This window comes from Rhizoctonia solani, chromosome 11, assembly GCF_016906535.1.
Source record: "Rhizoctonia solani chromosome 11, complete sequence".
NCBI lineage: Eukaryota > Fungi > Basidiomycota > Agaricomycetes > Cantharellales > Ceratobasidiaceae > Rhizoctonia > Rhizoctonia solani.
Genome location: NC_057380.1, coordinates 1606897 through 1621338, shown reverse-complemented (window position 1 = coordinate 1621338; position 14442 = coordinate 1606897). Strand labels below are relative to the sequence as shown.

The window sequence follows — 14442 nt, the reverse complement described above, 5'->3', positions numbered from 1 at the left end:
CCTATGGAGGATTGGTCGAGCCTTATGCTCGTTTCAAAACATTCAACGACTCCGATTCCGTGCCAGAATTCAAAGGGCGAATAGCAACATGCACCAGAGGGGCATAGCTTGGGCTTATTCGGCTCCTGTTGTGTACCACGTTGGCGAGTAAGTATATTGCACAACCTTCTTCACAGTTTGAAGTTACTGACGCTCCGTGGCGCATTGAATTTGCTATATCGAGCTCCAACAGGTAGGGCCAGCAAGTGGATTGAATCGCGGTGCCAAAGAAAATAGATAAAGAGGTTGAGAACCTCGTGTACTTAAACGAGAACACATGTATAAACATCCGCGATAGAACCCATGTGGGTATTGCCGAATTTATACCTGTACATCATCACAGTTGACGTTCCACGCTATGCCATACACAAACCAACGCTTCGATGTGATAGTTTTATATATCTATATACATATCTTCATTGCATTTTGCACCTCGAGGCACGAAGGTTATCTCATTTACCCCCAGGTGGATCGATCCGAGTTTCGGTCAGCAATGTCCCAAACGCTGCACATATTCATGCAGACTTGACATGTAGCACCCTAGCACCGCAAGTTAAATTTCCATGATCCCGACCTGAGTTCTCAATTTTCCTCGTCGCTCCACATAGCGCACGTGATCGATCCATCGAGGTATTTGCTTCTTTCCCACTATTTTTCTCTTCCCGCTCCACCGCGCAGCCAGCCACGAGGCAATTTGAGGCTTCTTGCCAATGTAACCCGCCGGTGTTGCCCTGAAAAGAAAAATCAAGCTCTCCGGCTGCCCTGGATGGCCACGTTTTTTTCTCTTCGGCCTCACTGTTATAAATGAGTTGCGCACACAGCGTGGGCGTGTGGTGATCTTGCGCCCCCAGCACGTTGCCTCGACCTAGCTCAAGATAAGTTTGGCAAGGACCAACTACAGAGGACGATCAGCCCCCCCTTCCTTTACGACCTAGACGAACTCTCCCCTCCTAATTACTTTAGAAAAGCTTCACTGAACGCTATAGATTCTCTCCAAGTGTTTGTTCGACTTGATACTATTGTTCTCTTGACGAAAAGGAATGGTTCGTTCTCACTGGGATCTATTCTGAGCTTGGTCGTTCTGGGGACGACCACAGTCGGGATCGCAGTTCCACTAATTCCACGAGATCTGGAGACCCAATTCTACCAACAAAAAGAGGCAGGTTTCGCACTGGATCCTAACTGTGGACCTATTGGAGCAACCTGTATGACTCTCAACTATGATTCCTTTAAATTGGTACCCTAATTTTATTTCCAGTAAACACCACAAGGTTTGCAGGTCCTAATGGCTCTCAAGCCTGCTCAGCTGTGGGTTGAATACGACCCGAGGATGGCATCCTCCGAGATTCTCAATCAAAGGTGCGCTTGGATATTTTCCAGAGCCGGATAGGGGCAGCCTTGACTTAGACCACTCCATTAGATATCATCTCGAAGGATCTCGAGGCGGCATCGAAGATGCCAAACTCGCCATTTACACGATGCGAGCAATACTTCCCCTTGTTCTACAAATACAGTGACATGTTCAAAGGTACGTAAGCCTGTGTCCTACAGCGCCCCTCCATGCGCCGCGGATATGCTCGTATCGTAGATCCGAGGCCTCTCGGTGGACACTGGACAGCAGGAAGAACTTTTGACTGACTTGAGCACGTTTTCTTCAATAGTTCCGGCGATTCTGATCGCATCGTTTGCAAACCAGGAGTCGGGGTGCAATGCGGAGACAATAGGTGGAGGAGATGAACAAGGATTGATGCAGATCACACCGGACAAATGCGGTGGAGCACCGGGCGGCAATTGTCGAGACCCGGTAAGTGCGGAGCCGTGCAACATGCTGAAGCAGGTATTGATATGTGGGGTTTGGTAGGATTTTAACATTCGTACAGCTATTGGCTATTTCGCTGGTGAACTTTCTAGGCATAATGGTAGTATTTTGCATACCATTGGAGCATATGTGAGTTGCTAGTCTATTCGGCGCTGATTTGATAACTAACTGTCACCGGGATTAGAACGGATGGTATGAGGGAATGACCGTTCCCGCTGCTACCGCTGCTGCCAACACATCTTGTTGTCGATGCCAACAGAACCTAGACTAGTGAGTCGAGCTTACGTCCTTTTCGACTTGTCATTACTAAACCCGTAAAACGTATTTCAGCATCCACCAAATGTGCAATGGATGGATCCAAGGTGTCGATGCCTATGCTGCCAATCTCGGATCTTACTTCAATCTACGAGTATGCGACCAGCCACGACCAACTACCTCATCACCCGCACCAGCTCCTGCGCCGACGAATTGATTTATTTCGCTTGATGACTTGGGAGATTTGAACTCGAAAAGGGGACCTGGGGGTATATTGCTTATTTATCACTTTTACTGAATTATTCGGAGCTGGTAGTTCCATAACTCACCTATGGTTATTTACGAAATGAATGCCTCACACGACGCTATGGTGTGCTGTATATAAATATACCATGATATCATATGTTGAACTGAACCTGATTGCTTTGGGGAGCAGACTCGCAAGTACGGTCATCCATGGCGTCTCAAAAATTGCTTACCACACGATGGGGCCCGAGAGGGGCTGATGCGCACTCGAAGGGTATCCCTGGGTCGGACGCAGGGAGCTTCTCGCGATATTATGATGAGAGACTCACCAGCCCTGACGATCCATAATATTACCATAAATGTCGATCTTCATACAGTACCAGTAACTTATCCCGATCCAAGCGCCGATTGCTTGTATTGTGCAGGGATCGATATAGGGCCATCGCAAAAAATCCAGGGCGTATGATCGTGATTGCCTAACTTGTGCGATCTATTAGTTCGGTTCATCGGCATCAAACTGATATGAGGCCTTGTGGCTAAATACTACCTGACCGTCGTAGATCACTATATACGCGTCCAAGAATCACTTTCGTTCTGTCGACTTTCAAAAGCAAAGAAGTGGCTCGACAGTCGCCTATTTTCATCTCGAACCGAACAGGATCGACAGCCATTTTGACAACAAAAAGTGTTCCCCCGACAAGTCCAAGGAGCAAAAGGACCCAACAGCAGCTGTCGACTCGGACCCGCGGGTGATTTCCCAAAAGAAGAACCGCGATCCAAAACTTGACTTGGCTTCTAAAGGCGTATTGATCGACGCCGGCGTCACCATTAGCTTTCGTGGTACGCCGCACACGTATACACAAACGCAAAAAAAAATCTGCAGGGACCCGAGCCTCGAATACACCGATTTTTGGGAGTTTTCAGAATAGTGCATTTACTGGTCCAGATGTGGTCGGGCTCAGGTGTGATATTGATGGGTAGTGGGTAATGCGCGTCTCTAAGCCAAGGGTTCGCTGAGTTGGTTCATGGTCGGACCGAGCTCGAATTTATGTCGTGATGCAAGTGGTATGCATGTGCATTGGGTTGCTGTAATCCCATGCGCCACGCTGGTCGTTGGTTGGTCCGAGATGTATGTTAAGGCATGGAATCTGTCTTGAGAGACATAGATGTATGAGTATGATCTCTTCTTATGATGTTCTATTATACGGAAATCAACACAACCAACGATAGTCAAAACATTCGATGACAACGTCATTGCGAATGCTAATTACGATGACCAACAAAAGTGAATATAACGCATGACACCAAATTACAAAATTAATACGGCACTTGTTGCTAGGATCTAATCTGACTGATTTATGAGGGCTGTCCACGGCCGATGAAGCCCTTGTTGGATGGAACCGTGGGGGGGGGGGGTCCAATTAAAATAATAGAAGGAATGTGATTCGAAGACTGAACAATTCATCGTGAACACCTGCCTTGACAAGGGTGTGTTCGCTCGAGTTACGTATATATACAGAGTGTTAGTCTATCTCGCAGGTTCACGTTGAAGGCCGTCCGATGATGGTTTCTGGGGGACACAACGTTTGCATTGAGCTCCACCCATATTATGAGGGGGGGAAAAAAGGGTGCCTAACCATCTGCCAGAGTCCTGAGTATGTATACCTCTTCGTGAACTCTAATTTCAACCATTAGCGCATACAAGGAGCCTGAGATGCAAAAGGAAGTTGGTGACAGGTGCCTTCTTGGTGTCATAGCGCTCGGCGCTTGATGCACTAGAAGGTGATCTGCGGCAAAAGACCAGGCACATGCACACCTCGTCTGGCCAAGTTATCCCAACGCCCATTGCCCTGTCTCGTAGCTCTTGCGCAGCGACGCCGCTCTGTTCTTATGCGAGGCATTTTCTCCAGTCTCGCGCGTATATCGGACATATGGTTGCCGAAAGCAAAAGAGCAGGGGGTTAATTTGCCGGTTAATTGTTCGTCAACAACAGCAGAATTACATAAAGTGGCGCATCGCCAAGCGATTCCAAGGCGTCCATGCTCGATCGAACACGAAGCGCACATGAGTAACAAATCGCGAAACGAGAAGCTATAAATGGCACATGGTGTTTTCTAACTTCCCCTTCAGTCTACTTTTCAAGCCGAGTCTCTTTTTCTCGTTTTCCAGCCTACCCACCGCCGCTCACTACCGTCATGAAGACCGTCGCTCCTATTTCTCTTGTTGCACTATTGGCTTCGTCTGCCGTAGCCGTCGCTATCGAAGCGCCCTCGTATGCTGCCGGCGTCTCCCATGTCCATGCTCGTCTGCATGCTTCCCGTGCTCAGATGCGCCGCGAGTCCGGCGGCCAAATGTACAGGCGTTGCAAGCCCAAGTACACGGGTTCGCCATCTGCAACCCCTGATTCTGCTGCTCCCGCCCCTGCCCCTGCTCCTGAGAACCCGGAGCCTGCCCCCGCCGCCTCTCCTGCCCCCGTTACTATTCCGGAGCCAGCTCCGGAGCCTTCTCCCGAACCCATCCCTGCCGCGAAGACCAGTGGAGGCTCCGGGGACTTGATCAAGGTCAAGTCGAATGGATGCGGTGATGTTGGTGCAACTTGTAAGTGTATCATATTATAACCAATCGAACAGCCGTTAAATATGATTCTTATTTTATTTTAAATCACAGCGGATGTCACCAAGACTTCTGGACCGAATGGTTCTCAAGATTTCCTCAACTGTGGTGTCAATACTGGAGGTTGGAGGCCTCCTTACATAACGGTTGGCGGTAAATATGGTCGATATTCGTCGAGAGTTGTGCTGATTACCAGAGCGTAGATCTTAGGTACAAGGACCTCGGGGCCGAGTTGGCGAGTGGAAACAGCATTTTCAAGAACTGCGCGCAGTACTGGGATGCCATTGACGACGCTTCTGGGGAGACTGGCTGTGAGTCTAACCAGGTTCAACCGATCTCAATATATCTGAGGGTCCTTTGATCTTAGTGCCTGCGATCATGATTGATCAATCATGATGCAAGAATCGAGTTGTAACAAGGATACTGTGGGCGGTGGAGGAGAGCAAGGTCTTATGCAGATCACACATGAGAAGTGCGCTGGAGCCCCTGGCGGCAACTGCAGGGATCCTGTAAGTCATCGTCATTGCCGGATTTGATCGGTTTACTGATAGTCCTTTAGTGGTTCAACATCCATACTGGTGCCAGGTACCTGAAGGGCCAAGTTGATGCCAATGGCGGAAATGTTTTGAAGGCAATTGGATCATACGTGCGTGGGTTATTCTTTGCCCGATCGGTCTTGTGCTAACCACATGCACTCGTAGAACGGCTGGGTCGACGGCATGACTATTGACTCGGCTACCGCTGCCCGCTGGTCCGCCTGCTGCAGGTGCCAGAACAACCTTGACTAGTGCGTACATATATATACAACCTCACTCTATCATCGAGTTCTAAGCTCTTGTTTCCCATCTAGCCTCCATCAGTTCCTGAACGGATGGCTCCAGGGCAAGGACGCCTACTCGAACGGTCTTGGCGTGTACAACAACCTCGCGGTGTGCGGTGCCTACTAGCCGAGCGGGAATTTTAGAATTGAGGATTATCGATTTGAGGACTGGGTTTTTTGCATTAACTCTATGCCGCTCGTTTTATTTATATAGCTTATTAAGTTTTACTTCATTCAATTCGATGGATTGGTTCAAGACTTGTCGTATTCTGAGTAATGTAGTTAAATGGTCTCTTTGGGTTGAGCAAGTCGGTGCGAGCGAGTGGATGCGATTGAATTACATGCTCAGAAGACGGTATGATCGCATGCGAACCAGTCTCACGTGAACTGGGCTCACCTGGGTAACCCAGGTGCCATCGGACTTTGAACGTCGTTGTCAAGTTAAAAGCGGGCCCGTCAACCCACCCAAAACAGATCGAAGCAATCGTTTATAAAGGGGCGTTTGACGATAGAGACATCAATCAAACTTTGAAACCATCGTTTGCAAAAGAAAGTTTATTCTCGACCTGATCGACGGCAACAAAGAGGCGGCTAACAATATATATTATTACAGAAGAGCAGGCTGGATGTTGATAGGAATTGGCAGAGCGTTGGCTCAGTTGGCTCCGGCTGTGTTGTCCCGCTCTTGGTTGCAGTGGCCCTGATATGCGATAGCTGATCCGTGACCAGTGTGCTTTTGAGCGAACTCAAGACAACATGATGGGACCCCGGCGCTAGTACGAGCAAGTGTTCGATATCGTCACATTTCCGATCTCAGCATAGTCATTTTTAGCCGTATATACGCATATATACACAACAAAGACCATAGACCACGGACTCAGTTGAGCGTAAATTAGAGGAATTCGAAAGGAAGCGTTGATACACTCATGAGAGGTCCGACGAACAGGACAAGTGGTATGAATTCAATGAACGACTGACCGTTCAATTCAGCTGTGTGTATATGGCACTGGCGACAGTATAAATGATAGCCAGGTGTTTTGTATATTAGAATTTGAATACACCATGAGCTCAAAGCTCTACACAAAGGAAAAAAACACGGCGTAAAAAAGGTTGATGCCATGAGGAGAGGAAGTTCTCCTACATGTATGCACGGGTGTCCAAGAGTTCGCAACTGACGACATGGGCTGTAGGAGTGAGTTTAGGAGCCCGCGGAGAGTTATAAGCCTGGACTTGGCCGCAGGGCGCGTAGGGCCGCCCGTACTTATATGGGTCGCATGAGTTCTGTGTGTTCTCCCCCTGTACCTATCTATTTCCTGTTCTTTTGTATGTAAGTGGATATGCTCTATGTAGCCTTGGTGTCCGACCGTGCTCGGGCCCGAGTAATAAATGGTATTAAAAAACACGGGTCGCATTTGTTATCGCCTTTCATACCTGTACCGTTTCGTGCGCTTACCTTGTGCACATACATTTCATTCCCGCCCACTATCCCTAAGATGCAGTTACTCACACACATATTGCTTCATCTCTACTCATCCACCACCCTCCATTCCTGTGGCGGATGGCTACCCGACCCTGGAGTCACACTCGCGTCTCGGTGCCCCAGTTCCCATCTGCACGCTCCGCGCCAGATTTCCCACCCGCTCTCATTCGGGACGACATCTCTGTATAGTACAGTATTCTATCAATCACTTATAATTTACACTTTACCTTTGGCGGGAGCGGCTACAAAACTCCCAAGGCCAAGTCGGTATTATGTTTTAAAAGTTTATCGACTCAAACTTAAAATTGCATAGTTGTGCGATTTCCTACGTTTAATCGGGTATGCTTTTGTCGTCTCTGTGAGGCATTTATATAGCACAGCCTCTTGATACATTGTTCATCATCTACCAGTCGCTAATTCTATATTGGTCTTCCGGATATATTGCATAGTAATTCATAGTCAACTTTATCTTCACCAAAATTGCAAATTTAAGTGCAGAATGGGAAATAAGGACAGAGATTTCGTGCAACTTCTAGACAATCTATGGAAGGCACAAAGTAAAGCGAGCGTTTACATCTCGTAAACACGAAAAGGGTATTGTCGAAAGCTCTGGCTGTTTGGAATTCACAATACACTACAGAACAAAGAGAAAATAGAACGCACTGTGTTGATACACACCTTGGCACTGGGGCTGCCCTAAGTACCTCCGAGAACAAATAAAAGAAAGATGTCGGTTCATGAATCAAGTCAAAGTGATTGCAAAATGCAGACAAAGAAACGCGAATGGTCTCATGTACTTGGATTGCGCGCTTGTGTAGCCGGTTTGGCAGAGCTATGACCCTATGTGTATATACGGCACCCACCGCCCAAACTCCTTCTCCCCAACCTTCTCGCGCAGCCCCGCAACTGCTTCGTGTAGCGCCTTTCCTGCCTCTCCGTTTCCCACCTTTCCATCCTTCATCAGCCGCCCATATACCTTATCAGCCACAAACGGTGCGTCCTCGTCCACCACAGACCACATCGACGCAATCACGCTCGGATACCCTGCCATCAGCATCCCAGACGCAAGGTGGATCGCTTCGTCGGGTAGCTTCGCGTCACCTGTGGCGGTTTGACATGCGGACAGGAAGGCAGGACCCTTGTTTCTGAACGACCGCTGAGTGATGGCGGCCAGGTCGAGAGTGCCGTCATGCAGAAAGAACCCACTTTTTGTCGGATCATCGACATTCTGGTGTGCGTGGCAGGCAAGGTGCACCCAGTCGTACTGCTCCATTGCATCGAGCACGGCCACGGTCGTGGCTTGACTGTCTGTGAGTTCTGCGTACGCCAGTCTACTTTGTGCATGAGTCCGGAGATACTCGAGCTCCTTGACGGTGCCTTGCAATGGGCTACGACCTGGTGTAGCTGCTTGACCAATGGCAAGTACCTGAGGGGGGCGGTTGGCGACGGTGGGCGCAGAGGACAGCAGAGCAGTGAGAGTGGGAGTGTATGAGGATATGACGTAGTCAAACACTCGCGACCGTGGCTGGTCGTAGTCTCCGGCGGCATGTAAGGGCAGGAATGACAACACACCAGTGGGACACCATGTGACATGAGGGAGGTCGTTCGTGGGATCGTCCTACATAACGAGCTTTAGTATGTATGCGTGTTGTGTACTTTTCTGGACGCACCAGATATCCCAGGTGGTCAAGCACTGGTCTGACCAGGTCTTTCCAGAGACCGGCGAGCACAGCTCCAACATCTGGATCAGGCGGAGGGTTCATCAGATGGAACCCGCGCTCCCGCAGTCCCTTGATTCGCAGCATCCGTTCTATCTCAGAGCGAGCACGCTGTGCCTTAACCTCGGTGAAGTTAGGCAGAGCGAGATGACGGATATGAACCTGGCCAGGCAAGATCACAAGGGCGTCGCAGTCAGATTGATGGCAGTTGACGACGACCACAGGCCCGTACCGAGCAGCCCGGATCAGGTCATCGGCCTTTGCCGGCTGAAGAAAGAGCTCAAGCCCGGATAGGCTGCGTGCTTGAGCCAGCAAGTCGCTGTACTCCCTTGCTAACCGATGGCGATGTTCCGGAAGGAATACAGTGGAGTCGGGAGACGGGAGGCCAGAGCTTGCATGATGGAGTTGCTGTGCAACTGACTGGAGGACTGGCAAGAAGTGGGTCGGATGGTGTAAGGCTGCCTACAGGAGACCGCAGCATGAGGGTCTGGCTCCAGACGATACAGCGTGCATGCTCGAGCCACTCGAGTGCCAGACTGTGCTCAGACGAACGAATAGCAGCAGAGGCAGCTCGTACGGCGACACTGTCGGCCGATGAGAGGTCATGGTATCGCTGAGCGGTAGTGGCGCCGAGCCAGATGAAGTGGGGAAAAGGTGCTGACTATGCGGAAAGCTTCGATTGGGTTGAGGTAGGTATGGTCGGATGCGAGCTTTGCCCAGCGAAAGGCGTTGTGGAACACGTCGCGGGGAGAAGCAGCGGATAAGTGAGACGCTTTGCGGAAAGAGTGGAGAGAGGCTGCTAGGTGGGATGGATGAGCGTTAAGCTGATACTGGTGATGACAGGATGTAGCCCAGTCAAAATGCCGGGTGGGCAGGTCGGGATGATCGTGAGGAGTGAGGGCGAGTGCACGGGAATAGCATTGGACGGATTGCTCGAGGTCTGCTAGTTCTCCCATGAGTTGATATCGATCGGTGTGAGACCCTCCTAGAGCAGCATGCCGGCGTGGCAGGTCAGGATGGCCGTCGGGAGTGAGGGCGAGTGCACGAGACTTGTACTCGATCGACTTTTCGAGGTCGGCTGGATCTCCCATGCGTCGATATCGATCGCTGTATGATACTCCTAGAGCAGCATACCAGCGTGGCAGGTCAGGATGACCGTCAGGAGTGAGGGCGAGTGCACGAGAGTCGCATTCGATCGACTTCTCGAGGTCGGCTAGCTCTCCCATGCGTCGATATCGATCGCTGTATGATCCCCCGAGAGCAGCATGCCGGCGTGGCAGGTCAGGATGGCCGTCGGGAGTGAGGGCGAGTGCACGAGACTTGTACTCGATAGACTTCTCGAGGTCGGCTGGATCTCCCATGCGTCGATATAGATGGGTGTATGACGCTCCTAGAGCAGCATGCCGGCGTGGCAGGTCAGGATGGCCGTCGGGAGTGAGATCGAGCGCACGAGACTTGTACTCGATGGATTTCTCGAGGTCGGCTGGATCTCCCATGCGTCGATATCGATGGGTGTATGCCACTCCTAGAGCAGAATTTCGGCGCGGCAGGTGAGGATGGCCGTCGGGGGTGAGGGCAAGTGCGCGGGATGAGTACTCGATCGATTTCCCTAGGTCTTCCACTCGCCCTATGCGTGTATAGCACATCCCATAGGATATCCCCATATTGCCCAGCAGTACTGACAGTTCTGGATCGTTCTCCGAAACTAGTTCAAGCGCACGGACACCGCATTCCATTGACTTGTTTATGTCGTCCAAGTTCCCAAGTCGCCGATACCGTTCGTCGTAGTACACTCCAAGCCAGCTAATTCGCGACGACATGCTTGGATGTCCACTGGGTGTCAAATCTAGGGCGCGAGCCCCATATTCGATTGCCTTGTCTATATCGTCTAGGTTTCCGAACCGTCGAAACCGAGCGAGGCAGGATTCTGCCTGTTCGTGTAGGTCTTCATGATCTGCTCCGCCTTTCATGAGCAAATAGGTGAAGCGTATCATACCAGTTCTGACACTCGCCTGGGCTATCCATCTGAGGATCGGTACCTTAGTGCTCCTTTACTCACTAGCTGTCAGGTCTGTTGTCGTTCACTAGGCTATGTACTTATCTGCACCCGAGGTGTGCAGTCCTTCAGCTAAAGTACAAGACTGATGGGGATAGCAAAGTTCTACTCACTTGGTAGTCTCAGACGTCTTGCTCGTTGTTCTGCTAAAAGCCCTTGGGTCGCTTTCTCTCAATATTCCGCTTACTGGGTGAATGACTCAGCGCCATGCGCATCTACAACTACTAGCGGTCGGATTGGATGTGCTAACCTTATGGTCTATTCTTAGTGGTCGACACTTGCTGCCGTTTCGAGAAGATGTAGTGGCTCGAACTATTGTTTAGGCGGGGTTGAGTTGGGTGGGTGCGGCAACGGCGGTGCTTGCCGAGCCCATACGAGTCGTGTAGCCATTTTGTCTGTTCCTCGTGGGTCCTCTGCTTGCTCTTTAGCACAGCACCATGTCTGTCGGTGACAGGTAGATATTCGGTGCTCGTATTCTGTGTCCATGCATTACAAGCAGTGCTGAGACCCCTTGGGCTGTGCAAAGATTTGATGCTAGCGGCGCTCGCGCTTGTCATCACGTGGATCCTGCTCTTGGATTTTTTACTTGTTTCTCAAGGCGTTTCCTTTTAAAGATCAACCCAACCTGCGCTCATTAACTGCCAGAGGCCTTCATTTGTTCATGTTAATCAACTATGTTGTCTTTGATTCATGAGCCCCAGAATGGCCAGAACACACCCTGAGCTATAGAAGACAATCTCATGGCAAACACACGGCGTATGGCCGCTTTTACCAACAAATTGGCGCTCCCGGTAGAACAGCACTATCAGACTTGACTTGGTCTGAGCATGCGGCAATAGCTAATTTGCTCCGCTCTAATTGGGTAGCATATGCAAACACTAGAGCACTAGTACGCAAGGGTGTTTTACAACCCACCTTATGACAAGAACAAAGCAGCAAACTCTCACTTCCCTCTTGACGCCACTGCAATCTTTTCTTTGACACCTAGCTACGTGCTGAATATTGTGAGTTTGGTCAACAGATTTTCTAGAAACATGTACCAAATGATGTGCGTGTGGTACAGAGTCAACTTGGTGAGACATAGGAGTCCCAGAACACAAGATTGGAACAAGATTCAGATTCTCTACAGCTGCTTTGCACAGCAACTGCCTTGCAGGACACATGCCCACTATTGCCCACCGCTTCTCTTCAGGCAAAGGCATGTCTTGTGATTTTGGTAATTTTTTTTTGATCAACCAATGAGATGTGCAAGGATTGGAACTTGTTGAACATAACACTTAGTTGCTTGTCCCAGCAACTATGCGTCAACAATGTCCTGCACAATTGTTCTCTCACTTTTAGACTACCAACTGTTTCTCCCTGTCTATTGTCCCTTACCTTCTCATTTGCATGTACTCATGGATTCTATCTTTGAATTTTCTCTGTATACGCAGTATAAACAATAGATTCAGACTGCTCAAACCTCAGTGAATTTTTTCCTTGTTCATTTACTTATCAATCATCACCTTTGAAGCTCAGTTTTGCTTTATATACACTGCATTATCTACATTTGAGCTGTCTGTTTTACTTGGTTCAACAGAACTTGTTTCCAAAACTCCAAACTGCGTATGCTTTATACTGGTGCCTGTCATCTGCTATCCATTGCTTCAGGAAAATACTGCCTGCTCAACCTTCCTATCAATGCAATTGCGGACTAACATGCTAGTAGGTCCCTGGAGCAACTGTTGAAGCAGCAATAGCAGGGTGGCTATGTATGTGTACAATGCACCAACTATAATGCTGACAATTGTGACAGGAGTTAAGTTGACAAACCGCTATTTATGTATATTGATACTGGGCACAGGCTGGTCTATCATGATATGTCTGACATTTTGTTGTATTTTCACAAGTGGGATAAATCAGCAAAATTTGTTATTTGCTAGTCAATCCATAAGCTCTTGGAGAAACTATTCAAGTGAACCCAAGAGGGGGAAATGATTGATTGTTGAACACCAAGGCCGGAGCTATCATTTGCTATTATACTACAAGAGTCAAGGCAAGTCAGTTGAGTCAGCTTCAGAGAGATGTCATCTACAACAAACAAATTGTGTGCACCAGGAATTTGGTTCCTGGCCTGGTCAAGACCAAATGGCAAATACGCCAATACTGTCATGACCCAAGAGGCATGGACACAGATACCCTAATATTCTATTATCATTTTATCTAAATTTTACAAATTATATGGACCAGGGGATGTTCCCAACATGACCACAGGCCATGCAGGACTCCCCTGGCAGAGCAATCAACATGGAATGTGAATGGTCCCTTTGTTTAGCCTGTTAGCTTTGTCCTCTGGTTACTTAGTTACCATATGTCCTTAATTGCATTGTTCTATTGTTCTCTTAGTTACCCATACCTTTGTAGTATGTATTCCATTGTTCTCCTTTGTACTTTACAGCTCCCTTGTTCTGTATGATGTATATAATGAAGGGAGAGTTCTGGCATTCTGTTGTAGACACACTCCATACCAGGGAATTTATTCCCATTTTCTTGAATTTAAACAAAGTTGAACGGACAACATTTTTGATCACATGACATTGGCGCTTATATCATACACTAAGCGCCAAGCCACATCCCCATCCGCGCTTACTCAGCACATGTAGCCACCTCCACCTATGACGTCATCATGACATGTCAGTGACACATATGCATGAGTAAGACCAACTGCGGAGCGGGGTTCTTATTTGATACAATATTGCACATCATGTATTTGTAATTAGTCCACCCTTGTAATATATAAGGAGGCCAACCAACCATGGTAACACCCAGGTCAATTACCTCTTGTTGCATCCCTACATTGTACAAGGCCTTAGGCCAGTAACTACTTAGTCTCCACCACCTGTACTTGTTGCCTTAAGCGGCTTTCTCATTGCAGTTACTTAGCTTGCCACCGCCCTTACGGCCTTGGCCATTGTACTTAGATAGTTAGTTATTGTAGGTAGTACTTCCGCCGCCTTACGTGGTATACTTAGTTACTTACGGCTGCAAGCGCCCGCTGCCTTGATGCCCCTTAAGGACATCTAGGACACTAGGTAATTGACCTTAAGTTGGTTGCAAACCGTGCCCACAAAGCACACTCTACTCAGATCCAACAAACAAGAAGGTCCCCTGTACTAGCACAAGGGAAATCAGGTGATTGGACTTGCCTTTTGCTGTTAATAATCAAACCAGCGTTGGTCCCACCTAGTACCAAATTGCTACAAGGCAGACGGATTCTAATTGTCTGCATACCACTGGTCACTGCACCCTTTGTCAGCGGAACTAGTCAGCAGATCCACCCGCTTGCAGAAAACCCGTTCCACATCATGCCTGCACTGTTACACCCTCAAGAATTATACCATTGGATTCGCCTATTTT

General features: G+C 48.9%; 2 protein-coding genes across 2 annotated transcripts; one reads left to right on the top strand and one right to left on the bottom strand.

Moving 5' to 3' along the window:
- Positions 1-1324: 1324 nt before the first annotated feature.
- On the top strand, positions 1325-5919 carry RhiXN_10534 (uncharacterized protein; the record flags this gene model as incomplete). The annotated part of the gene is made up of 15 exons (XM_043330350.1): positions 1325-1398; positions 1460-1538; positions 1628-1843; positions 1901-1987; positions 2043-2128; positions 2189-2267; positions 2920-3199; positions 4490-4957; positions 5027-5125; positions 5176-5283; positions 5324-5338; positions 5375-5481; positions 5532-5618; positions 5674-5759; positions 5823-5919. The coding sequence occupies 15 exons, from the start codon at positions 1325-1327 to the stop codon at positions 5917-5919; spliced, it is 1968 nt and encodes a 655-aa protein (XP_043184447.1).
- Positions 5920-8104: 2185 nt separating this feature from the next.
- On the bottom strand, positions 8105-10960 carry RhiXN_10533 (CHAT domain protein; the record flags this gene model as incomplete). Its single annotated transcript, XM_043330349.1, has 4 exons — positions 8105-8890; positions 8943-9410; positions 9457-9603; positions 9653-10960. 4 exons carry the CDS (start codon positions 10958-10960, stop codon positions 8105-8107), a joined length of 2709 nt encoding a protein of 902 aa, XP_043184446.1.
- Positions 10961-14442: the final 3482 nt, after the last annotated feature.